This window comes from Cucumis melo, chromosome 4, assembly GCF_025177605.1.
Source record: "Cucumis melo cultivar AY chromosome 4, USDA_Cmelo_AY_1.0, whole genome shotgun sequence".
Lineage (NCBI taxonomy): Eukaryota > Viridiplantae > Streptophyta > Magnoliopsida > Cucurbitales > Cucurbitaceae > Cucumis > Cucumis melo.
Window position 1 is genome coordinate 19,512,959 of NC_066860.1, and position 27,738 is coordinate 19,540,696.

General features: G+C 34.0%; 1 protein-coding gene and 3 long non-coding RNA genes across 4 annotated transcripts; 3 read left to right on the top strand and 1 right to left on the bottom strand.

The window, feature by feature from the left end:
• The first annotated feature begins 8,533 nt into the window (after positions 1-8,533).
• Positions 8,534-9,688, top strand: LOC127149066 (uncharacterized). Its single transcript, XR_007820314.1, has 3 exons — positions 8,534-8,607; positions 8,689-8,737; positions 9,650-9,688. It is a non-coding gene; the product is annotated as an uncharacterized LOC127149066 (long non-coding RNA).
• A 5,478-nt stretch (positions 9,689-15,166) lies between these two features.
• Positions 15,167-16,579, bottom strand: LOC103499169 (uncharacterized). Its single transcript, XR_001763948.2, has 2 exons — positions 16,116-16,579; positions 15,167-15,987 (listed from the first exon to the last, which is right to left on the bottom strand). It is a non-coding gene; the product is annotated as an uncharacterized LOC103499169 (long non-coding RNA).
• A 713-nt stretch (positions 16,580-17,292) lies between these two features.
• On the top strand, positions 17,293-19,473 carry LOC127149067 (uncharacterized). The gene is made up of 3 exons (XR_007820315.1): positions 17,293-17,842; positions 19,030-19,133; positions 19,229-19,473. It is a non-coding gene; the product is annotated as an uncharacterized LOC127149067 (long non-coding RNA).
• A 1,318-nt stretch (positions 19,474-20,791) lies between these two features.
• LOC127148952 (uncharacterized) lies at positions 20,792-23,708 on the top strand. Its single transcript, XM_051083391.1, has 3 exons — positions 20,792-20,891; positions 23,133-23,189; positions 23,272-23,708. Exons 1-3 carry the CDS (start codon positions 20,792-20,794, stop codon positions 23,706-23,708), a joined length of 594 nt encoding a protein of 197 aa, XP_050939348.1.
• Positions 23,709-27,738: the final 4,030 nt, after the last annotated feature.

The following is a 27,738-nucleotide window of genomic DNA, read 5'->3' on the forward strand; positions in this document are numbered from 1 at the left end:
GTTCCACACTATTGCACAAGATCCTTATGTAAAAAGCATTATGTCTTTCCTCTCGACCGAGCAAGACTGAGTTTTACCCCGAGGTCAACCTTCTATCTCAAATCTCGATCGAGATCTCAAAATGTTGCCCCAAGATTCCCTTTTGGAGACACTTACTTAGCTACCCACACAAGCCTTGGTCGCGTACCTATGTCTAAAACGTCTAATAACCTCTTAATGCCTAATACACAAGTCCTTGACACTTAGCCAAATTTTTCTCTTTTTTCAATACCCATGACATACTTCTAATGACACTTTTGAATCTCTTATTAACTCCAATAAACACTTATCCCTCCAAGCTCTTCAAAGGACTTAAGTTTCTTTAGGATTCAGAGTTTACAATATGACTTTGGGAACATTTGGATTTTGTTTTTCAATCTCTCTCTTCAATTAATGTTTATGATACTTTTGAAGGGATGAGAGCCTTTGCATAGTGGAAAACTAACCAATACCATAAACCTAATTTAATAGGGAAGTTAAAAATACCAAATACATTGGCAAAAATTATACAGAAACTAATTTTTATTATAAGGCTAAGCATGCTAAAAATTACATACATAGAAGAGGAAGAACACTTACTCTCGTTGACGACTTTGGATTTGCCAAACACCAAATTATTGGAGTACCACCACTTGGAGATCTTCCTATTCTCTAAGCTAGAGATCTTGATTTGTGGGAACTAGAAACGGAAGAGAATATTTTCAGATAGAAATTTTATTCCTTAAAGAATTAGGGTACGCAGAAAATTAAATGCTTCTATCACATTTGTACCTTACCTTTCTCTTCTTTAGGAACTCTTATTCATCCTAAAGAAAGAGGGAGTTGGAGAGATTCTGGAATATGTGGGAAAACCACCCATGTTCCTTAAATAACACCCTTACTTAAGAGAGCTATTAATTTAATTTACTAAAAATAAGCTAAATTTAATTAAAATAATATTTAATTAATTAATTAAATTAAATTAATTAGTTAATTAAATCATATTTAATTAATACTTCATTTAAATCATATTTAAATGAATATCTCTCACATAACCTTTAGTTTTAATTTAATTAATTTAATTTAATCAAGTTTAATTAAATAAAATTAAACTAAACTATTAATTAATTATCCAATTAAGGGGTCTTTTCAATAATATAACAAAGGGGCAAATTATTTACACTTTATAGAACAATTTCATAAAACAAAAAAGCCCACAGGCCTACAATGCGAAATACCAAAAATACCTCAATAAACGCATGATTAATCGTCCGCGCGTGCCCGATTAATGTTAATAAACAATTATTAGACGCCATCGTGTAGAATAATATATAATTGATACACGATCTTGTAGATTAACAAATATGTAAACAATCAAAAAATAAACTCTAAAGAATAACAAAAGACTTTAGATATAAACAATCAAATAGATTATCTTTAATGATTATCTCGTATGTGCTTCTGATCAAGTATGAAAGTATAAACGATCGAAAACAATCATCATACACGAACTTGTACATAACCATATATATAAACAATAAAGTAATAAACAGAAAATGATGGCAAAAAAGTTTAGACATAGACGATCATGTAGAGTAGCTTTAACGATCGTATATGTTAGTATAAACGATCATTTAGAGAAACTAGCTCCAATAACTCATAATTACAAAAATACCATCAAAATCAAGGCGCTATAAAAAGCTGAAGGAACTTGCTCAGACTTTTTATTTTCTTTACAATCTTTTATCTTCTTCACTACTTTTTCATCCATCATCTTCCTCGTCAATCGTTTATATCATCGTAACTACTTCAACAGAATTGTCTCGATCTATCATAATCCTTCTCACATCCAAACAGGTCTGAATCTATATCCTCGTAATCTACATTCTAATCTGGAAAAAAGGAAAATTTAATTAAATATTTAATGGTGAAAGGAAAAATTAGATAGATATCTATCACAGAATAAGAGAATAAAATGTACTAAACAATAAAAATAAACACAATGCAAAAAATAAATAAACGATCGTGCAAAAAAGATAATAAATACTAAATGATCATTTAACAACAATAGACAATCGTATAAAATAAATTAAACCATCGTATAGAATAAACTAAACAACCGTTTAAAGACATTGATCGTTTAAACCATTATTTTGACTTAGATACACGATCGTTTAAAGATGCTGATCATACAAAATATTGAAAATTTTCGTGTTCATAAAGATGAATGATCATGTTCATATAGCAAAAAAATCATCTCTATATTGATAAATGATGATGTTGATAGAGGTAAACGATCAAGTAATTCAATGAAAATTATTGTGAAAAACTTTAAACTATCGATCTTCATAATGAAATACACAATTCTTACAATATTTCTTAAAAGTTCTAAACGAAAAAAAAAACTTTAAATTCTTACAAACAACAAAAAAACAAAAACAACATTCATACTTAAATATAAATTCTTAGTTCAACGTAAACAATCATCAAAATCTTCAACGATCTTCACAAGGAAATACAGGACGTCTTAGATTAATACCTACATATTCTAAACATTCTATCTTGACACCGAAATATATAATTTTGAACGAAATTTTATAATCAACTAAATAGTTCAAACAAAAACAATATTTAGAATACTCACCGAAAACAAAATCACTAAGACGATATTAAGATAGCAATATAGACAATTTTGATTGTCCAAGATGACAAGAAGAGAAACGATGTTATCAAAGATGATGAGTATGAAAGCGAATGTTGTCAAAAATTACGAAAAATGCAAAGAATGATCAAAGAAAGATATATAAAAGATGACATGAATAACTCGGAAACGACGATCGTGAAAAAATCGGGAAGAAGATCTATCAGATTTGAAAAATCGTTATAAAAGAGTAAGGGCAAATAAGGAATTCTAAAAAAATAATTTTCCTTAATGGGCTTATTATATGGGCCGTAAATAGTTTATACTTTTGTTATATCCATGAAAATTTTCTATTAATTAATTTCTAAATTAAATATCGTATATTTAATTTAATCCAAATTTGAATCATATTTAAATATAAATTTCTCTCATAATCTATAATGTGTATCATATATGCATTACACTTTAACCTATAGTTTTAGTATGAATCTAATTCACATTAAATTAATATTTGAACTCGTTCAAATATTTTATTCTCTCATAAATTAATTTTAAATCATATGCAAAATTAAATTTATATAATAAAGTTTAATTAAAATATAAATTTTATATTATAATGTATCACCATACATTATATTAATTCTTAATGTAAATTTGAACATTTCAAAATACAACCAATACAGATAAATCTCATTACCCTTTACAAGCTAGGAAGAGGACCTAATGGACCTACAAATCAGAAGCTACAACGATATGAGATTAATTGGCTAAACTCATTAACCACATTAATTAGTATTCGTTAACTGTGTGTACACCTCCACTAAAGACTTACAACTAAACTCTTCTTGCTGTAGATATATTTCTGTGTCCATGGATATAGACCAATATGAGTAAGTTAGTCATTCACGAATGTTCGTAACACCAGCTGGGTCAAATTACTGCTACCCTTAGGTTACTTCTAGTCCTTAAATATCGGTGCTCCTCTAATGAACAACCTATTTATGGTCCAACTACTAAACAGAAACCCCTCTTGTACCATAGAGAGGGTAGTGCCTTTTATTCAAGTCCCGAAAACACTATTTAAGGAAACACTCATCTACTTACCATAAAGCCAAGAATGAGTGAATTCCATCTTATGTGATTGTGTTCCTAGCTCCCCATTTAGTTTTGTCCTCAAAATGATAAGCATATTGAGTTGGCAATCTGGTGACTCTCACCCATACAAATCAAAGGACAATCCATCGTGAGCAGGTGTTCATAACACACTTAAGATTAATACTAAGTTACCTAGGTCATCCTAATGAAATAGAAACATAACTAGTTAATGGAGTTACATCTAGTGGTTTCTATTTCGTGGTCCAGTCTTATGCAAACTAATTGCATAGGATACCCTTACTCACATGTCACCTACATGAACGAGTTGGATCATTGCTTTTGTATCAAATATAAAATAAGTCGTATCCATAGTGTTACTAGGATAAGGTACTCAGTCTTATCCATATACTATAGACCCTTTAAGTTGTATCTCAAACATTGATCCATGTATGTCTCTACATATTGTTCAAGACTCATCAAATAGTTTAAGATGTTAGTTTTTTGAATTTAGGTTATTAAGACAAAACTAATAATATAACATTTTATTATTAACGGTCAGTGGATTATATTTACTATCTACAAGTTTTGTTTTAGGACATAAAACCCAACAACTTTATCGTTATTGGTCTCATTTTTCCATTTTTCCCTTCTAATATTTTTATTTGATATATAATGGTGTGCAAGTATAAAAGGGAAAGTAGTTAATGTGTTTTACATTGTTGTGTTTGTGTAGAGTTGGTAGAGTACGTTCAAATATTCAAGATTATTCGCTTGGAATAGTATTCTAAGTTTAAAACTTCTAATTTGTAAGAAAACTTAGTTGCTAAGAATCACACCTTCATTACTTGGTAATGATATACTTCTTTTACTGTAGAATTTGGAAGCTAACTTCAAACAACTGGTTTAGAGTATATTTGTATTGACTTTCAAAGTGCTTAAGAATACTTTATTTGCACTTTGGATCACTTATTTAAGTTCTAGAAAGTCAATTCACTCAATGCCTTAATTTTTTAGTAGAAATGTGCATAAACCATTTTCTTAGATGGATGTTTAATCTTTTTATTTGTATTTATTTTGAGTTGTTAGTGTTTGCTCTAGCTTTTTGCTTCTGAACATTACATATTTGTTTTTTGTTTATTTTAGCTCATTTGCTTATGACGAGGCTGCTAAGGAGGTGTCAACCCTAGTTGAAATGTCTAGGTGCTTCTTTTGATCTTTGGTTTCTATACTCATTATATAATCCTTTTATACTATGCGCTTCTGTCTCATTATTTATATATTAATAAAGAAATGGTTTCCTTTAAAAAATAAAAGCAACTGCCTTACCTTTAACAATTCTACTTTGTGCATGACTTCTCAATTTTGTCTATCACATTAGTGTCTATCACATTAGCTGTCAACGTTAAGTTAAGGCCTAAGTCCTAAGTCCTAAACTTTCATGGCAGGCCTTCATTTCTCGCTTGTATGTTGGATTTTTGCATGTTTTGCATTTGGTCGGGAGGTTTCATAGACAAGTGACTAGATGACCACATATCACTGAACATCGTTGACATAAGAACGTTAGGTTTCAATGGAGATGCATATACCGATCACCATCTTTTTTGTAAATTTAATTTTGTATATTTTTTCTTCTTAATGTTGGAAGTTCAAACCAAGAGGTTTTAAACTTAAGTTCTTATGGGGTGGGGGAAGTATAATTTGAATGTACTTGAATTCTCTATGATGGTACTGTAATGTTGAGGTTCAAACAGATTGTTGTGGTGCTTCGACTTGGCATTGTGTTTTGCCTTGGCTTAGAATTCTTTCCGTAGTAGAATTCAAAAACAGGGTCCTAAAAGGTTAAATCAATGTCACTATTGGGCACGTTTCAAGTACGACCCCTTTGACTCTATTATTCTATTAGCTTTTGTTCTCGATTTTGTCTAGTATTGCTCTTTTTCTTATACGAATACGAGTGTCTTTATTAATGTATAAATAAAAGAGACCAATACTCAAAGTACAAGAGAATTATATTAAGAGCGAAAAGAAAGATTGCAAACAAATGTAGAAACGGATGGACCAATATGACAACACAAACAAAATCCTGAGCAAAACAATAGAAAAATAAGAACAAAGCAAAAGTAAAATCTTTGAACAAGAAGCCCAAAAACACTTGAAGATTAATGCAGCCTAAAAACTTCAAAATGGATACGAGGGAAACACCAAGGGAGAGAAAACATCCATGCAGCTTCAAGTTGAGAATTAAAAAATATACCTTCTAAGTAGTCCTTAAATCATGGGTGAGTGACTCGAACCAAAAAATTTCAGGAGTACATTAAAGGTCAAAATAAAAGAAGTATTTAACGAATCTCTCGTGATCCACTATAAATGACTTAAAAAATAATTTTCTGAAAAAAGAACTATTCTAAAATCTGTATTCAAACCAAAATAATTCAGCATTTCTCAACAATTGACTTCAAGTGATTTGAAATTTAACAGTATTGAGCTTGTGAGGGAAATAAAGAGGCTTGTTTCTCATTAATTAAATGCCCATCTGTCTGAAGGTATTAAGATTAGATTCTAAAGTATCCTTAATCAACTAATCATTCTTCTCTACTAACTTTGGCATATGTTCGCTTTCCTCGTTGCTCATACTAAAAGGAGAGTCTAAGTCTCATACACTTCTTTTTCAATGAAGAAAATGGAGTTTTCACATGAGAAGCTCTAAAAAAATTTACCTTTGAATTACATTATTTAAAATGAGGATAAACGGAATTCTAAGGATCTGGCCTGTTTCATTGAGAATGGGATTGAACAAGGACACAATTTGCCTCTAAAATATATCCAGAATCAATTTGTCCTTGGTAAACATTTTTTTAAGGTGTCCTTTACCCTTTTCCTTATAACAAAATGCTTTTGGGGAAGTCTTGAAGGGATGTGGGAGAACCCTTGATTTTGGTATTTTTAGACCTAGCCTTTGTCCCAGATTTGGTCAAGGATCAGAGGAAGACGAAGAAAAGACCAGTGGAGGAAGAGTTGGAAGTAGAAGTTCTTTTAGAAGGGATTTTGGTGGGCACACAACCAACAATGGGAATAAAGGCTAAAGGCTATGACGAAGCAGAGAGAAGTAACTTGCCAAAGGAAGGAAGAATAAACGGCAAAAGTGTTGTCTTCATCTAACTTACCTTTCCACCTATACTAAAACTTGGAATTCTAATTAGCAATAAAGAATCCTCGACCTTAATATTCTTTTTCCTCTTTAAAAGCTTCTCGTTGATTTCCTCTACAATTTTCCTTTCACTTTTGAAGCCCTTTTTTTTTTCTCTCCTCTTTAAAAGTGACTCTTCAGTGACCTGCGATTCTTGGGCTTCCTTGTCAGGGCTTACAATTGGCGAAGTTTGAATACTACTTTTCAGCCAAGAGGATGTGCGACCTTTGGCTTACTTCCAAGAGCTCTAAGGACCGTCATAACCTCTCTTTTCTGAAAAACATGAGCTGAACTTTCCTCTTGAATCTTTAACCATCAGCGAGAAGAAAGTTCATGGGGAGTCTCTGTTTTTAGGTTTCGGTGAGATCTGAATATAGTTTTCTTTTTTAAGCATCAAAGAACAAGATGTTAATGGATTTTTTAAAAATTTTCTAGGTTACAATGGGCAGGTAGATAAAACCCTATCGAAAATTGTAACGCCCCGAATTTTCGAGGTAAATTTTATCTTTTTGTGGGAATACGAAATTTTTTTTGAATTTAATGTTTTGTAAATTGCTATAATAATAATATGATATTAATTATATTATTATTATTATTTATTATTATTATTATTATTATTACTATTATTTAATATTATTATTATTATTTAATATTATTATTACATTATTATTAATTAATATTATTATTAATTATATTATTATTATTATTATTATTATTATTATTAAATATTATTATTATTATTATTATTTCATTTAATATATATATATATATATAATAAGAATTTTTTTTAAAAAAAATAACCCTAGCCGCGCGACACCCCCCCAGCCGCTCCTCCTCCTTCTTCTTCTTCTTCTTCTTCCTACATCGCTCGCCGCCGCCCGCTTTTCTTTTCTTTTTCCTTCCGTTCGCGCACATCTCCATCTCCTTCTCTGTGGTGGTCGTCCGTCTCCGTCTACATCGTCGAACTCTCCAGCTTCAATGTCCGACCACCGCGGCCCCGTCCGTTTCTGATCTCCTCTCGGGCTCACGACGCCAGCCACCGGCGTGCGCCCCTCCTTCGATCGTCAGCCGCATTGGAGCAAGGCCGGTCGTCGAACGCCTCCAAGCTGTGATTCTTCACGGTCGTTGAACGTCGGAGATCCGTCGCTCGTGGTTGCCCCGTTTCACGCTGCAATCCCGACCCGACCCGAGCTAGCCGAGCCACCACCCATACCCGAGCCGAGCCAAGTCAAGGACCGAGTTGAGCCGAGGACCGAGCTGAGCCGAGCCGAGCCGAGTCGAGCCGAGGACCGAGCCGAGCCGAGCCGAGCCGAGAGCCGAGCTGAGCCGAGCCGAGCCGAGCTGTAAACTGATCCAAGCCGAGCCGAGCTGCGAGCTGGCAAACCCAAGCCACCAGCCGAGCCAAGCCGAGCTGGACACCTCCAAGCCAAGCCGAGCTCCCTGTTCACCGAGCCACCTAAGCCTTCCTTCCTCCACTCCGGGTCACGGTGAGTCTTCGGTAAGGATTGTTTTGATGATTTTCCATAATGTTGCTATATCCGATTCGAGTTGAATATTGGAATAAGCTTTGGTCCTATCTTTCATCCCTTGAAGGTATTAAGGAGTTGACGTTTAAGTTCTCGGGTTCTGCGGCAGGCTTGTTTGGAGATAGCTTTCTTTTCCTTGGGTAAGTCAACGGTTGTTGCTTTGGGCCAAGTAAAATGACTTCTACTAGTATCATCGTTTAAAAACCCTTGTGTTCGTTCAGGTGGATCCGTTGAGCGTGGACTCGATCGAGGGGCATAACCAAGTTTCAGGTAAGGGTTTTTCTACTACTGGACCTCGGATCGAGGCTGGAAACGTAGTAATCCACAGGGGATTACACGTTAGTAACTGTACCGAATAAAAGTATGTGTGTTTGACTTTTAAGTATTGTTGCTATACTCTTGTCTGATGTAAAGGTAACGCGACCGCTAGTTGTAGCTTGTGTGCTATCGGGTGTAAGGAGTTGCTTGCGGATAAACCCCGATGCTGGGTGTTTGGTATAGGGTGGTTATGTTAATGGGCTACGTTGTAGATTGGGGTTTTATGTCGATGGACCCTGAAGTTTACGATTAGGTACGTGGTAGTCATTGGTCTGAACATTTATCACGGAGTTTGGTCGGGGAAGGACGGTGAGTCCGATTTTGATTGATTAGTTGACTGGGTCTAGGGGTTATTAATGGTGTGCGAATTGGAAATGCGTATAGAAACTGCGGTGTAGTTGTTTAAACCTATACTATCTGACTGGCAAAGCCTATGGCGGAACTGTAATATGAATGTCGTTGGGGTATGACTGTGTTAGACGGTTTAGTATGGACTGAGGGGTAACGGTTAGCTTCATCTATGGGGTAGTGTGCCTTACGGATATGTGCATCCTTCGGGAGCACTAGACTGACATGTGCATCCTTCGGGAGCACTAGACTGACATGTGCATCCTTCGGGAGCACTAGACTGACATGTGCATCCTTCGGGAGCACTAGACTGATGTGTGCATCCTTCGGGAGCACTAGACTGATGTGTGCATCCTTCGAGAGCACTAAACTGATGTGTGCGTTCTACGGAACCACTAGACTGTTATGTAGGGTACCCCTGAATAGGAAGTTAACTGTTGTTCCCTAACGGGCCCAGTAGTGGGTCCCTTACTGGGTATGTTTATACTCACCCTTTTCTCTTCTTAAACGTTTCAGGTAAGGGCACAGCGAGGGGCAGACCGACGAGGGGCAGGAAGGATGCGTGAAGGCCATATGGACGCGTCTGATTTTCTTATTGCTTCCGCTGATGTATTTTGTTAGAATATTTACCTTTGTGATTTTGAGTTGATGACCTGAGTTTTTATTTGAAACTTTTGTGACTGTGATTTAAAATAGGGCCCGATATTGTTTTTTTTTTGCAATATTTCTAACGTTTTAAGAAATCGTAACCGGTCTGTTATAAATTTTTGTGTTGTATGGTCGAGTCTTAGTACTGAGTAGTGACCTCAGCTTAGTCCGGAAAGTTGGGTCGTTACAGTTGGTATCAGAGCCTAAGTTTTAGGTTCTGTAGACTGACTTATAATGTGAGTCTGTGTTTTGTGTCCTTATGGCTAAAACGATCTTTGCCACTCGTCAGGTACGCTCTCATGAAATTATATGTATAACTCTATATGCATTACCTTACCTAAGTTGAACTGCGAAGTTAATTACCATTTATGACTAAAGGGATCATTGGTGGTTGTTAGGGAAATGCCGCCAAGGAGAGGTGCACGTAGGGGTGGCCGAGGAGGCCGAGGAAGGGGAGCAGGACGCGTTCAGCCTGAGGTGCAGCATGTAGCCCAAGCCACTGACCCGGCTGCGCCAGTTACTCATGCGGATCTAGCTGCCATGGAGCAGAGGTTTAGAGATTTGATTATGCAGATGCGGGAGTAACAGCAGCCTGCCCCGCCAGCTCCAGCACCAGCTCCTGCTCCAGCTCCGGCTCCAGTACCAGTTGCGCCCCAGGTTGTGCCGGATCAGTTGTCAGCAGAGGCTAAGCACCTGAGGGATTTCAGGAAGTATAATCCCACGACATTCGATGGGTCTTTGGAGGACCCCACCAGGGCTCAGTTGTGGTTATCGTCTTTGGAGACTATATTCCGATACATGAAATGCCCTGAGGATCAGATAGTTCAGTGTGCTGTTTTTATGTTGACTGACAGAGGTACTGCATGGTGAAATGGCTTTTTTGAAAAAAAGAATCTATCTTTTGGTTTTTGGTTCAATTCTGAAATGGCTTCATGAAACCATCTAAGCTGGGGGATTGATAGTGATAGGAATATGCTGACTTCTACATCTTCCACTTGAAATGATCCACCTTCTTACCAAATGTTGAAAAGCAAGCTTTCCACTTCCATCTCTGGTTAAGAGTCAAGCGTCCAAAACGGGAAGAGTCTGAAAACACACTTGCTGGAGAACTAAAATCGATGGTCGTCTTGCCAGAAAATTGAGATGAGTGGTGTCGGGGAGGGGAGAGGAAAAGGAGAGTGAACTTTCTTTTCTTCCTCTTCAAAATTGGGGTTCCAAGTGTTGCTGGTATTGCTCTTTGAACCCAGTTTGTTGTGTGTAATGCAATTCATGTTTGCTTGGAAGGAATTTTGATTTAATTTTCTTTCTGTATTTTTATTTCTTGATTTTTGATTTGTAGATTGCGACAATGTAATGCAATTGTCCCAATGTATTTTGTGCTCTATATAGATATAGAACTGGAAGTACAGGATCCTTGTAGTTTGAAATTTTAAATCAGTGTTGAGAATATTTTTGTTTTTCTTGCTCGGGATGAACAAGAGATAAAAACTGATGAGTATCTTAAATTGGTGTAATTATACCTTTAGTGACTTACAACACTTGAGATAATCTGAATTTATTTGGAAGAATTGTGCAAGTTAAGTTATTGAAGTTAACTTTTGATTTAAATCTCAATTGAAAGTTCTGTGTTGTCATGGGTGGAATTGTAGGCTCAAAACAAACAGTAGTTTCGAAGATTGAACTGCTGTTGAAGAACTTGTTGACATCATCCTTAGCTCGCCAACAAGTGTCGTGGTAGGCATACAACGCCACTGAAAAAGCCACACCGACGACAAAAAAGTATGAGAACCATGAGGCAGAGCTTACTCAAAGGCTTCCATGCTCAAGAATCAATTTTACAAAGGTAAGATTTGTGAAAAAATTGCCAACAGGTGATTACTTTTCTTATGCTTTGTTTAGTTCTTAATACTTGTTTTTATCTTACCCTATTTCATTCCTAGTTAATAGTATTTACATTCTTTTTCTGTTTTACGGTTGGTTTGATTTTAATGACTAACTTTGACGAAATAGTGTTAAACTATATTACCTGTTTTGCATCTAAACCTCAATTGAAAAAGTGTGTTGCTTGTACCAATATAAGATTCCCATCCATCTTTCTCAGGCGATCAATGAAGGTTTAGATTAGATGTTTATCTTAGTTCAGCCTCTTTTTAAATGTTAGGAAGATTGCAAGTTGTGATTAAAAAGTGTAGATTTTGTACTGTATAGGTGTCTTGGTTATTATTTTTAATTTTAATTATTCTTTTTTTTTAGACGTTGTTTCCATTTATAATTAGCTCTCTTTAGTTTGGAATTTCAGTAATAAGAGAAAATGTAGTTTTTCTCAAATAACCAAAAGCGATGAGTGAAGGTGCTATGCTAAAGGGAACACAAACAACTATAATATTGAAAATACTATCTTTGCCTATTGAAAGACTTGGGTTTTTTGTCAACTTTGAATACAAATTCTTTTCTAAGTGATTAATAAATATTTAAATGTGTTGATCAGGTTAAGAAGATCTTATATTGTAATTTTGTTTTGCTTCACTTGCAGCATATATTCAAAAATAAGATTAATAAATTATACTTAGACTTTGTACAGCAAATTAGATGAATTCTTCTGTGGATTGACTTTCTAGACTCAATCAACAAAGCAATTAATATATACCTATATTCTGATACCAAATGATACGAAAACTCCATGATTTAAAAATTAGAAACCCAATTGGTGAACCCCTAATGTCACAAATCCTAAAATCCTCAAATCAATTTGATAACAACCCAAGGTTAGATTTGGATTACGCCCTTTGTTCGAGAAGACCCAAGAGATAAGGAGAATTAGTTCCTCACTCCAAGTTTAAACACACCACAAGCAAGGTGATTAAGAATGTTCTTGGCCATGCAACCTTGATTCAAGAGTTGCAAAAGAAAAAAAAGCAAATGGACTATGTGATCTACTAGAAAATTTCTATTCATAGAAAAGCCCTAAATCTTCAATTGTCATAAACTAATTTAGACAATCTAAAGGCAAAACTTAACCTCCCAATAAAATTTGAATGCATTGTTAAAAGACTAAATTAACCCTACTCGAATGTTATTAAAAAAGATAAAACTTAAAAATATTGAAATTACATCACAATTATTAAATTAAAATCTAATTAATAATTTTTATATGTTTAATTAGTAGGTTCATATCATCCTCTCCTTCTTTGGAGGATTCGTCCTCAAATCCAAATCAAAGCCTTATAAAGCAATATTAAAGTCATGAGATGTCAAAGGTCAATTGTTTTCATTATGTTGCGTCAACTGGCTCCAATTATAAATATTTTGATAAATTTTTGTTGCTCGAATCCTCTGAATTGATTGTACTCTTCTTGACAGTGAGAATTTAATGCTAACTCTAGTTTCTTGGCTATGGAACGAGTGAATGGTTCTGAGGGTAACACAGGGGCATCCTAGTTCATATCAAACCTCTAGGAATAGAGTTCTTATTATTAAGTAGAATTAGCCTTGTAATCTTGTTTGATCAACCCATTTCTTGTTATTCTTGAATTTTGAGTTGAATCTTGGCTTGCTGATCTTGTAATTGTATTGATCCTTGATTTCTTGATATTGTTCAAGAATTGATCAAAATCTTAAAATTCTTGGGTGCTTCAATCCTTCAACTTGTCCGAAAAATCTTTAAGTCTTCAAATAGACTTTAGTTTCCTAAGTCTTCCGACATTTGAAAGATTCATGTCTTGAAGTAGTATGACTTTAAAAGTATTTTTGTTCTGAAAAATAACTTTGATTATCAAGAGTTTCAAAGAGTTGTTCACTCTTTAAGAGTTTCAAGATCTTCTAACATTTCTTTTTCATTATTATGAGTTTCTAACGTGTATGAAACTTTAGAATGGAGAGAGCACACCTATTTATAAAGTTATCTATGACCGTTTGAATTTTGTATTAGTTGGTTTAGGGTCTAATTTATTGGCTTTGGGCTTTATTGGCCTTCAATCTACTATACATTTAGATTTGTTTTTTAGGCCAAATTATCGTTTGATGAACTTTGTTAGACTTAATTAAATTTGGATTAAAATTTCATGACTTAATATGTGAAGTTCGGCTAAATGGCCACTAATAAGTTTACTTTTTCGGACTTATTTAGCTGTGAAAACCTAAGTTAATGAATCATTTTAATATTTTCTTTTACTTACGCTAGGAAAAAATTACAAGAAAATATAATTAATTATTTCAAGTAAGTTCATTGGAAAAACTTTACTCCATTATTTTTTGGAGTTTTTATTTATAATTAAGAAGATCAAACTATACAACACTTCAACCAAAACCACACTTGATCAATGCTAGGCCAATTCAAAAAAAAAAAAAAAAACTTGAATGAAAACAAGCTAAAAAGTAAAAGAGGAATTGATCCACTCTGGAAGATTTTAGAATCTGGTTTGTAGTAGCCCCACAACCAAAGAAGGGAAGATCTTCATAGATGACGATGGTGGTGAAAGAGAGACCTTCGATAGCATCAATAAACTTAAAGGACGAAGAGGGACGTCATAGATTTGTCAAAATTAGTTGAAAGCCTCTACAAACAATAATTAAAGCTTCTGACAAGACTACAAATCCATAAGCAACATATGTATGTGACAATCATGAGACATCTAAAGATACTTGGATGATTGTAAACATACATAAAACCACAAACTAATCATTTGGCAAACACAAATGTTAATGGCTTGACCTATGTAAAACATAATGGGTATTGTTATCAAAGATGAAAGTCTCGACTGTAAAAGTAGTATACAGTAATAAACAAATGGTGGTCAGACTTTCTCTATAACCATGATTAAGATTTTTAGTGTTGAGAGATTGTTAGGATTTTCCTTCTTGCGAAAAAATTATATTCTTGTATATTGTTACGTGGTACAATGACATTCTTACATAAAAGAGAGACCATAAAAATAAGGAAGAAGAATAAAAAGTATGGACAAATAAACATTTACTCCTAAAATATTTAAAAGAAATATAATTTTCAAAGTATAATATTATATTTAAACATTTGTACTAAAAAGAAATGGGAGATCTAAAATATTTGTTTGATCCCAATGTTAATATATATAGACTATAAACTAAAAGGAGTCATAAAAAGCTAACTAACAGATTACTTCAGAAATTTGATTCTCCTATTTTACGAAGATCCATTAGATACTCAAAGTGAGTATAGCTTTTTATACAATTATAAATTAGGATTAGTCCTCTACCCATTCCCTTTTCGACCACGATATTGATAACTCACTTCCAATATTATACTACAAATAAAATTCCACTATTTCACAAAGGTCCATTAAACATTCACCAACTGTAACCTGCACCACTTTTTTAATCTTATTAAATTTATTTAACATAATATTCAAACTCAATAATTGATTCTGTTAGGTCACCCATTCCACAAACTAATCATTATAATTTTCAATTTCTTCTTCGATCTTCACAAAAATTTCCCCAAAAAAGGAAAAAAAAAAAAAAAAAAAGAAAAGAAATCGAAAGCAAGAGAAAATAAAAAGTACGTCGTAAAAACTACAGATTGAGATCGAACTTAAAAGCTTATATCAAAGATCAAACATTATTTTCTCTATTTCATGTTTTATTTTTTTATTTTTATTTTTAATTTTGGGGGGGGGAGGGGATTTTAATCCTATTTATTTGCTTGGAAAAATTCTTTCCTTCTCTGGAAAAATCCAATGTTCATCATCGTCAACCAGAGAGAGAAATGAAACGGCTTGCGGATCAAGCAAGAGCCCGGCGGCGGATTTGGTTGTCGGCAGCGGTGGTTGGAGTGGCCGGACTAGACCTCAATGCTCTTGGGGAATCTAAACTCCGACGGAGGATCTGTCTCATAGCACTTATGAGATGAGGCGTCGGGTCCGGCGGAGGGCCGACGGCGGCAGCAAATTTCTTACAAAAACTCATATGCTTTGCTATGGCTTCTTCCGTGGTGATAAGTTCATCGGACTTGAGAATCTCATCTTGAACCGCCTCCGAACACAAACCGCAAATCCATTTTCCGTCGAACCGGCGGCGGATTCCCTCAATATAGGCCCCTGTACATTCCTCTGTCAGCCCACAACACTCACACTTGGCAAATTCAACATCCATTTGCCCGATCAGAACCGCCGCTGCCGGATTTTCCGGCACTGGCGGTGATATAGCCGCCATTGGTTCTGTGATTAAAGTCGCTGACATTTACAAAAAGAAGAAGCTTTAGAAATTGCTCTGTTCTGTTTCATAAGCAGAGAAATCCCCAACCAATTGAGAAATTTAGGATCAAATCAGAAGAGAATAAGAAAAAGGAAAAGATTATTACCTCGGAGGATTTTACTGAATGGTGTTTGAATTTATGTTTCCCTTTCCCACTCTCCAGCTTCTTCCTCAGAAACTTTGTCTGTAAATCTAAAATCAGACATGAAAACCATTTGAAAAGGATTAAACTTTATGGGAAGAAGGCAAAGAAAGAAACTCAAATTAGATCCACTTTGTATTTTCTTTGTTGGAACAATCAAAGAAAACCCCAAAACCTTTCTCTTCCCAATAATTGGGGAGATAATCCAAGCCAGTATGGGAAAGAGAAGAGAAATCTTTTTTTTTTTTTTTTTTTTTTTTTAAATTTTAGTTCTAAAGATAAAAATTTGAGAGAGAGAGAGAAGAGGTAATGATTGATCGATGTTTTAAAGGGGTGAACTGTAGTGTAATCTTCATAGGGGCATCCATTTCGGCGTCATTAAATCGTGAGCGTTGAGTTTTTATGAGCCAGCAAGGGAACAATTTCCTGTTGATCTACCCATAATGAACCCTTTTGTAACGGTTAATTTTTCAGAATCAACTGAGACGACACGTTTCGTATCTCTTTAAAATATTTTAAAATGTCAATTTTAATTCCTTTTTATTACGTTTTCTTTTCTTTTCTTTTCTTTTCTTTTAATATTTAATTTGAAAATGAAATGAAAAGTATGTACTTTTTAATTCTAAATTTGTAGTCTCTGTATTTTAAGCCACTTTCACTTATAGAAAGTTTTTAGTTACTCACTTATCCTTAACTTATCTCATATTCATTCTTTTACAAATATATATTCATAATGCTTTAAATACTATTTTTGTTTTTATATATTTTTAGTTCCCATTCATTTTTTTGTCCTTTTATTTACTTTTTAAACTTTATTGGCTTGTTTTGATTTTATAATTTTAAAATGTTCGATCTGAGTGCATTTTCGTCCATCAATTTTTAAAAACGTGATCAATTTTGATCACTTAAAAATGAAATAAACATGAAAATGAAGGTATCAAAATTGTCACTTTTTTACAATACAAAAACGGAATGAATCAAAATTAATAATACAATAACAAAGTGAACATCTTGATAGTATACAGACTAAAAGAGTGTGTTTGGGCTTCCGATTTAAGGAAAAAAAAAGAGTTTGGCCCAAGTTTTTGTGTAAAACGAGGATTAGGGTTATCCTAATCCCCATTACCCTACTTCTCTATCCCTCATTCTGTCGTACACCTCTCGTAACCCTACCGAGCTGCCGAATGAAATCCCCGTTTTCTTCTCCTTTTCTGTTCCTTTTTCTTCCCTTTCCCTTTGATTGTCTTCCCCTTTTCCGATCTCTTCTCCTTCCTCTTCACTCTTAACCAAAATGAAACATTTTCCTCCCTTTTTCGAAGCATCGAGTCGTGTTCGTCTTCGGCCCACGTCCTATTCTCTCTTATTCTTTTGTTCATGCCTTTGAATCCCATTTTCGTTTTGCGATGGTTGCGTTTCGACGCTGCCTCCGAAACGGTTCGATCAAAATCCTTCTTCTGTTTTTGTTAACCAGTTGTGATGCATGTCGTTACCTATGAAACGTTTCTCATCCTCTCTCCATCTTTCCATACGCTTGGTCTTCCGATGAACCCTTGTCGATCCTAAAATGAGTTTATTGCACTTTTCTTTCCACGAAACAGCCATTACGGTGACAGATGCTACACTAAAATAGTGAAAGGAATCGAAGTAGGGGCATGGTGGAGCATGGTAAGGGTCTTCGGTCTACTCCGAAGGTATGATCAGCCTATGATGAGTCAATTGGTGGTGCCTCTGATTTTTATTTCATATTTGTTTATTCTTTAGGTTCAATATACAATTTTTTTGCCATTGCCAGTGATGAGTTTAATGTTAGGCACTATATGATATGATTCAATTATTGTGTTCTGGAAAATGTATTCGTTTGATTTGCCTCCCTATGTGATAAATTCTGTCATGCATTCCCGTTTCCGTTTTATGAACCTTGCATCTAAATTAAAAGATGAACCATTTTTTCCTATGTTTATGTGTTTCTATTACACTCTGTTTTAATGGTCCCATGTATAGATTAGAAGCTCTTCCATTTCCATGGTTTCATTGACGTGTTGTTTCTGCCTTTTGGTTTGTGATTGAATTCTCTATTCATTACCATCTTGTTTTGAAGATGATGTATGTCATGTCTATTGTGTACTTGTGTTGAAAAATATGACCATTGCTACTTTCTTCAAGTTTGACTATAACTTTTATTCAATTGTCACCCTCGTTTGTCAAAATCTCTATTTTATGGGATTCACTTTCATCTTTAATGCTTGCTGCCCTATTTATTACTATCATCCCTTTACTATATATTTGGCCCTTCCCCTTCTTGCATTCCATTCCTGAGTGTATTCTATATTTGGCAGATTTTCATTCCTCTTTGGTTTGTGCATCAAATGCTATCCTTCTTACTTGTTTTTCACAATATATAATCTACTTCACTTACTCTGTTTTCTCCCTATTGGTCTCCATCTCATTATGTCTAATTTTGCTGTTTTATTTTGCTACTACACTATAATTGTTTATGTCTTACATGCTCACTAACCATGTTAAAGCATCCCATTTCTCACAACTGTTGTATATGTCTCCTATGCTGAAACACATGATGTTAATTGAGCCCCTTTTTTCTGCCTTTTTTGGCCTTGTATTCAATTCTTTAGAACACACTATTTTTTTCACAATGTTTGCTTGTTATTTTGAATGATCCTTTACTCTTTTCAACGATCCATTCCTCTTGGTTTGCTCACTGTTTTGTCATAATGGCTACTATTTTGTTACCATCTCTGTTGCCATTTTTAATGATCTCGGTTTTTGACTCTCTTTGCTTGGTCTGCTTCTTCATATGATGTTATCGAGTCCACCGCATGAAATTCTACCATAAATGCGTTCTTCTCGAATGCCTTTGCAGGAATTTCTTAACTCTGAGGCTACTTTCTTTCCCTTTCATTATCTAACGCTTCTGTTATTTATTGGTATTTTACATGCATTTGTAAGGTTCTCCTTGCAGTTAAGGTATGTTTAGTACGCATTTTTCGTTCATTTTACATTATGCAACATATATGGCACACATATGTAATAACTTGGAATTATTTGGGGTGTATTTTCAGGTTGTCGCACTTAAACAATTCGTAAACGAGGTAGTACGGCTATAAACCTTTTTCATTTATATAGTCGGTTCTTTGTGTGGTCTACTTAATTGAATTTTGTAATAAATTCATTTCTTTCCTTCGTCTTAATGTTTGTTTATTAAAAGCTTTGTATAAATTATGTAAATTAATTGTTATTTGCTTACTATGTTATTTGCTTACTATGTACAATTATAATTTTGTTTATTAATTCATTTGCATACTACACTTACCATGTCTTGGCTTTTGCAATGGCATTTACATTAATTATGTATAGTTTTAAGAAAAAATAATTTCGTGGTCACATGTAGTTGTTTGGAATTTTTTAACCCCCTAGACATAAAACTATTGTTTAGGATTTTCACCGACTTCCGATATAGAAATTAAACAACACTAGGGAAACATAAATAAAGGTTATGTGAATTGTTAGAACATCAATATGTTCTTTACACATTATGGAAGAGTTATAAACTTAGGTCTTTTATAGGGTTTTTACGTACAGCTCGAACGTCTTTTTAGGATTCTTACTAAGTTACGTAAGTTTGATGGATAAAAAAATCAATTGAAAAGCTATTTTTCTTGAAAATGCGCATACTACCTAAAAATATGACTTTTTATAACTAAAGTTAGCTTATTTTAAACGAAATTTTTTACACATTGTGTTTCAACTGAACGGTTGTTTTGAAAAAAAGGCAAAAAGTTGGAGAATTTAGTTAACCACCACGCTTAAAAAATCCATAAAATGCGTTAACTCACCAAACTGTTTTTACGCTTAAAAAAAAATCGCTATATAAAGTGTGTGTCAAATGTCATTATTTTCAAAATGGGTTTACAAGAATATGTCGCAAGATTTTTTACATGGTTTTTTCTACACCTAAAAGTGTTACAAATGCACTTAGTTCATTTACATAATGCGTTTACAAAAAAAAAAATTCAACACATTTTTACAACCTATTTTTAAGAAAAAAATATTTACAAACGCACTTAGTTAATAATCAAACATATTTTCCAATTTCACGTACTTAGTTTATAAAAATGGGTTTCCAAATATATATAATGAAATATGCACAAATGCCTTTTACAAACAATGATAGAAACTCAATTATTTAATTTGTAAACATATTAATGAAACTCACTTACTTAACTTACAAACATATTTTAGCTTTGAAAATATTTCCAACATTTCAAAACCTAGATTGCTAATATGTCATTAGGATAACAACATTCAAAATTAATGTGTTCTTAGGATTCTTTTCCAACAGGGTGTCAATCTAGAATTTATAATGGACGAACACGAGTTGGCGTCTATTGTAAATGCGTCCATAGCATCCCAATGTCAATTGTTACTAATGTCGGAGCTGTTGAAGAACGACACAAAGAGGATAACGCACAACTCGCATGAAAACTTGGCATAGGATTAGACAGTTAGCTTATGTTCGCATGATTCATGCCTCAAACCTTGTGTGTCGCCAGAATACGAGAATGGACCACAGATGTTTCACCATTATGTGTCACCTACTGAAGACCATTGCTAGACTAACGTCGATGGAAGTCGTCGATGTTGAGGAGATTGTAGCAATGTTCCTCCACATCCTTGCGCATGACGTGAAAAATCGTGTCATTCAATGGGAGTTCATGCAGTCGGGTGAGATAATTTTCCGTCATTTTAATATGGTCTTGTTGGCCATTATTCGACTTTATGACGAGCTTTTGAAAAAACCACAACCAGTGCCTAACGATTGCACATATAAAAGATAGAGGTGGTTTGAGGTACACATTTGTCTGAAACTACGTACTTCCAACACAACGACGTTAGTTCTTCTCAATAATTTTTAGTTATGCGTTGCAGAATTGCCTAGGTGCATTAAATGAAAGTGATCGGGTTAGGTATAGAACACGCAAGGAGGAGGTGGCCACCAATGTGTTGGGGTTGATGCCCTAAATCTCGTGGTCTTGTAATTTGTAATTGTATATATTATACAAACTTTTTATTTATCTAATAAAATAAAGTGTTTTATTTTATTTGACATTTCGTTGCATTAACTCACAAAACCAATAAACTAACATCAAAGGTTATCTTCTATAACCTAAACATGTATGTGGAGACATACAAGTGGATCATGTTTAAGTGATAACCTAAATGGTCTGTAGTAAATGGATAAGGCTGGATACCATATCCTGGTGACACTACGAATACGGCCTGCTTTGTAGTTGTTACAATTGTTCTAAAGTGCTACAAATGATTTGATCCTAATCATTCATGTCGAGACATTAGAGTGGGGGTATTCTATACAAAGAGTTTGTATAAGACCGGACCATGAAATGAATAGTCTCTCTTATTAACACTGTTACTAGTTGAGACTACATTTCACCAGGATGACTATAGGTGACTTGACCTGAATCCTGAGTGAGTTGTGAACTCCTGCCTATGAAGGTGATCCTTTGATTTGTATGGGTGAGTGTGGCCTATGTAGCCGGCTCAATATGCCTACCATTTTGGGGATTCGTCTGATTGAGGAGTTGGGAACGCAGCTACACAAGAAGGAATTCACTCCTTCTCTATAGATAGAGTAAGTAGAGAATTTGCTCTCTTAAGGGTTGATTTTAGGGCTTGAACAATGTGGCGCCACACCCTCTCTTGGCCTGAGAGGAGTTCAGTTATAGTAGGACTATAATTATTGTTCATTAGAGGAATCAGTGGTACTTAAGGAGTTAGATGTAACTACAAGGACAAAACGGTATTTTTTGGCCTAGCTGTACTTACGAGCAATTTGTGAAGGGTCATTGCACTGTTGATTGGTTATATCTAATGGACACAGAAATATATCTACAGTAAGAAGAGTGCAACTATTAGTCTTTAGTGGAATGACTAATAGTTAATGAATAGAGATTAATTTAATTAAAGAGTTTAATTAATTAATCTCATTTCATTGGAGCTTCAATCTGTAGGTCCATAAGGTCCACTTGTTAGCTCAATAAGGATAAATGAGAATCAAATTTATTTTGGTTTAATTTGAATTGTTCAAATTGATTAAAGGGAATAAATTGTATATGATACAATTAATATAATGTATTTGATACATTATAATGTAAAGTTTTTATGAGAGAAGTTAATATTTGAATATGATTCAAATAATAATAATAATATGAATAAGATTCATAAATAAACTATAGGTTAAAATTGAATTCGATTCATATTAGAACTATAGATTATATGAGAGATCTAAACCATTGGTTATATTATATATGATATAATATAAAGTTTATATTATATGAGATATAATTAAATTTATATTGATTTTATATTATATAAGATATAATATATATTAATTAAATTTATATTGTTTTTATTTTATTTAATATATATATATATATATATATATATATATATATATAAATAGAATGAATAACTCCCTTGGGAGTTATTCTACGTGGGAAAGAATGGGAAGTTATTTTGATAACTTCCCCTTCCATGGTTAGGATTTGTTTTTAAAAAGAAAAAAAAAATACAATCTTACGATCTCTCTGTATTTCAAAAAAGGAAACAAAAATTCTCTCAAAAGCTTCTTCCCTCACCAAAATTACAGAAGCCCACAACTCTCTGTGATTCTTTACTTGGAGAATAACGAGGAAGATTTAGTGGTGTCTCGAAGCTTGGAAGAAGAATTGGTTCTACAAGGTTAGTTTATTTTCACCTTTTCCTCCATGAGAAGCATGTTTATTATTTTTCTTTGAATTTATTAGTTTCATAAATTGAATTTCACTTGCACGGCGTTCATACGCTTTATCGCTTTAGGAATTCCATTCCTTCACAATGTACTTGGCGTGTGTGACACGATAGGAGATTTCGTTTATGTACTTACCGATTGGGAACGATCAACTGCAGATTCACGCATCCTCCTTGATGCCATTTCAAGACCTAATAGCCTGAAGGTGTCCAAGGGTAACTACCAACGACATTGTACGTATAAATGCAATTTTGCAATTAAAAGTTGCAACATTTTAATCGTGTAATGTGATCACAGGCTATTACTACCTGGTTGATGCCAGGTACCCAAATGCAGAGGGTTTTCTGGCACCCTATAGAGGCCAATGCTACCACTTGCAGGAACGGCGTGGCGCTGAAAATGCACCTTCAACATCGAAAGAGTTCTTCAATATGAAGTATTCGTCTGCTGGTAATGTAATCGAAAGAGCATTCGGTGTCTTGAAGGGTCGATGGGCGATATTGCAGGGAAAGTCATACTACCCTGTAGAAGTCCAATGTCGCACAATACTCGCATGTTGTCTCCCCCACAACCTTATTAATAGAATGTTGACAAATTTTGATATAGAAGACAACATAGATGAGGTTGATTTCACATGCGCGGCCACTGCCGCCGATGACATACATTACATAGAGACGTCTAATGAGTGGACTCAGTGGAGGGGCAAACTTGCTCAAGAAATGTTTAATGAATGAGAGTTGTGTAACCAGTAGAACACTTAAATATCCACCGTTCATTTTCATACTTAAGTAGTGATTGCACTGGGTCTTATTTTGTCATAATTTTCGAAATATATTTGTTTTAAATGTATTGATTACGCAAGTAAATTAATGGCAAACTATTTTTCAGTACGAGTTGAATTTACTAAGTATGTGATCGTAGGAAATTAATGAAACTAATATGTTTGCATTTGATTTCTAGCATGACAAGTTCATTGAGACTACCTAAGTACAATTGGACTAAAGAGGAAGAGGCAGGCCTCATCGTGTGCCTCGTGGAGTTAGTTGATACTGGTGGGTGGAGGTCCGACAATGGGACGTTTCGACCCGAGTACCAAATCAGCTGGCGAGAATGATGGCCTTCAAGATCCCAGGTTCTAACGTCCATGCTTCAACGATCGATAGTCGAATAAAATTGTTGAAGAGAATATTCCATGCACTTGTGGAGATGCGTAGCCCAACTTGCAGTGGTTTTTGGTGGATTGACGAACAAAAATGCATCGTCGCGGAGAAAGAAGTCTTCGATGATTAGGTCAAGGTGCATTACTAGTCATTCGAACAATTACTATAGTATATTTAAAAAATGGACTAACAATTTATTATTGCATTTGTACAGAGTCATCCGACAACCAAGGGCCTCCTTAATTAGTCGTTTCCCCAGTATAATGAACTTTTGTACGTGTTTGGTAAAGATCGTGCAACGGGAGGCTGGGTCCAGACTTTTACGGACGTTGGGTCAAACTATCCTGTTGGGTACGAGGCATTTTCCGCTGACGCTACGCCGGATACGGACTTCTAGCCAATTTACAGTCAGGGATTGAACATGTAACCTGATGAATCGATGGGAACAAGAACCGCTCAGGTAAGTGAAGGTGGTATTTTTCGAGCGGATCTAAGTGGAAACGTGAAGGACAGGCCGCAAATAGTGGGGAAGTAGTTCGCACTGCGATTGAGTACGAAAATGAACAACTTAACCGCATTGCTGAATGGCCTGTTCTAAAACGTCAAGATGCAAGCCAAACACGTCAAGAGGTTGTCCGACAGTTAGAGGCCATCCCTAAGCTGACATTGATGGATAGGTGTTGCTTAATGCGGATACTTATGCGTAACGTCGACGACATGAAAGCTTTCCTTGACATTCCCGACAATATGAAGTACCGTACTGCAACATCATTCTTCAAGAAAATCAATGAACAGTTTGTTTGTTGTATTTGTATAAGTGACTTTTCTAACTTCGACTATATGTTCTTCTTCTTACTTGTTTTGTCTTATTATCTCATGAACTTCTCTTTCTGTTCAAGCTTTATGGTTGTATTTTCATTTCGCTTTCCTATGTAATGGTATCATATTGTTGTACTACCGTATTAATGTACTGTTTTCGTTGAAGTTCTTTTCTAAACATTTCTAAATTGCGTACACGTGAAAATAATTTGTTTAAATGCGTTAATGAAATTACATATTTACGAATTAATTTTGCATGACATAACATAAGAGAAGAAACAAAATTATTAAATGAGAGACTCAATATAACTATTTTAGAAAACAAATATTTTGTTACTCACAGGCTACGTCAAAAAAAAAAAAAAATTCAAAACGTATATACATAAATATTTTTGGGTTATTCTAATTACATAATTGAATATTGTTCCTTTAAAAAAATTTAAATTATATATTTTTTATTCTTATATTAACATTCCTTATTTAAAAAAATATTATAATAATACTAGACTCATAACTCTTCTTCCAAACACATATTATAATAATACTATAATAATAATCCTTCCCCCAAACACATATTATAATAATACTACAATAATAATTCCAAACACATATTATTATAACACTACTACAATAATCATTTTCCCAAACACATATTATCATAACACTACCTTTCATATTTCTTCCCCCAAACACATTATAATAACACTATCAATAATAACTTTTTCCCCAAACACATATTATCATAACACTAGGATTATAATAATCAACCTAGGATTATCATAATCATTTTCCCCATAACTCTTTCCCTCCCCTAAACACACTCAAAGAGTTAAAAGCATAGAGATTTAAATAAATATTTTTAAATTATATTGATTAAAAATAAATCAAAATTGAATGGGGAGTTGAATTAATCAAATTTTAATTTATTTGTTTTAATTTGTATTATATATTTATATTTAGAGGAAATCACCAAAATGTAATTTACCAATAACAAAGAAGAAAGATATAGGCGTGGGTTTTGGAAGTTTCTCTACCAACCCAGAATTTGAGATTCTCGACGCCAAATTTGAATTAAATATTTCAAATATGATTATTCTCAATAATTTGTAACGCACCTTATTTAACTCCTGTATATGGAGATTTTATCAAATCACATGTTTTTACTTCCCATCTAACCACAAAAATATTTGATTCGGATGTGTATGCATTTATTCTATTGAAGATAAATTTCATGTCTTGCGTTATTCTATTATTCACACTATTGTTTTTCGATAATATATAATTAAAATTACTTTTATCTATTAAGTTAAAGCTTTTAAATTTATTGTCATTTAAGATTATTTTTTTTTCGATAAATATTTATTTTCACTTATTAGGTATTCTCTATATTTTAAGTCCACAAAGTGAAGTAGTATTAGATGATTTAAGAATTACCAATATTATTGGGAAGTAGGATGGCCCTTTAAATCTAATAGTCAAGTGGGTTTCTTTAAATTTACTTGAAATGTTGTTGAACGGAGATCTCTACACTTATACTTCTTTTTCCTCTCAATGTCATTCACATTGGTTCCTAAACATCTCGACTGGCCTAGAGGGGTATTTTTTGAGACTTTGGGCCAATTGCTTGGTGTAATGGAATGTACAAGTGCGTAACGTAGATTATTGGAAATTTGTTTTGTATGTAGCTTCATCACTTTATTAGCTCAGATCAGTCTCCGTTTGTAAAATGTCAAAGCATAACATAATTACTATCCTATACTTTGAGAGCTGGATGGTTGAAGGTTAGTATAGGAACATTGGCAAAGAGTTATGCTTTGTGTTGAATGAAGGTGGACCTTCAAAAGGTTTATGACTCTTCATTCTAATTTCATTTTTGGCACCTTTCTAGCTTATGGGTACTTGTCAAATTGCGATTTCGGTTAGGGTCTACATCACATCTCCAATGTACTCGGTTTCTACTCGTATGTCTCATGAGAAGTATTTTCATTGAAGGAGATGCAGTTAAATTTCAAATTTGAGTCATTCATCAATTGCTCTAAAAATAAAATGCAGTTAAATTTAATGATGGAAAATGTATTATTCTTCGTTAGAAAAATAGTAAGATGGTAGTGAAAGTTAATATGTATACATCAAAAGATTTTCACATTGCATCAAAAAACGAAGATATTATTCTATGAAGTGGTCACAAAGGATTTTGTTTCTCAACCTTCTCAACAGGATGAAAATATTCAAGATCCTAATGGGCAACAGAACTAAGAATCTGAGATCACTAACTGGTCAGGTTCTCCTGACCATCAAAGAAGTAATCAAGTTAAGGTTCTAAAACTATATCTTGGAGTTGAAGAAAACAAGAAAGTATAGCCTTATATTCAACTCAAGCAGAATATACAATTGCAACTAAAGCTGCTTGTGAAACAGTATGGTTAAGAAGAATTCTCCCGGATCTTCAAATGGAACAAGTGATGCCAACAAAAATCTTTTGTTATAATGTGTCAACAATTGCAATGACCAAGAATTTTGTATTTCATGCTCGGTCAAAGCACCTAATTGAGTTATGTCGTCACCATTATATTTGAGATTTGGTGAACAAAGAAAGAATTTACTTGGAGTTCATCAACACAAATGATCAACCAACTGATATGTTCACACAAAAGCTGTTATATATGGTAAAGAAATTTGAAAAGTTCAAGAGCTTTTGAAAATTACAAATTAAGAGGTGTGTTAAATGATATTTGTAATTTCCAAATATTCCTATTGAGTTATTCAGTAGGATATTTTGGAATAT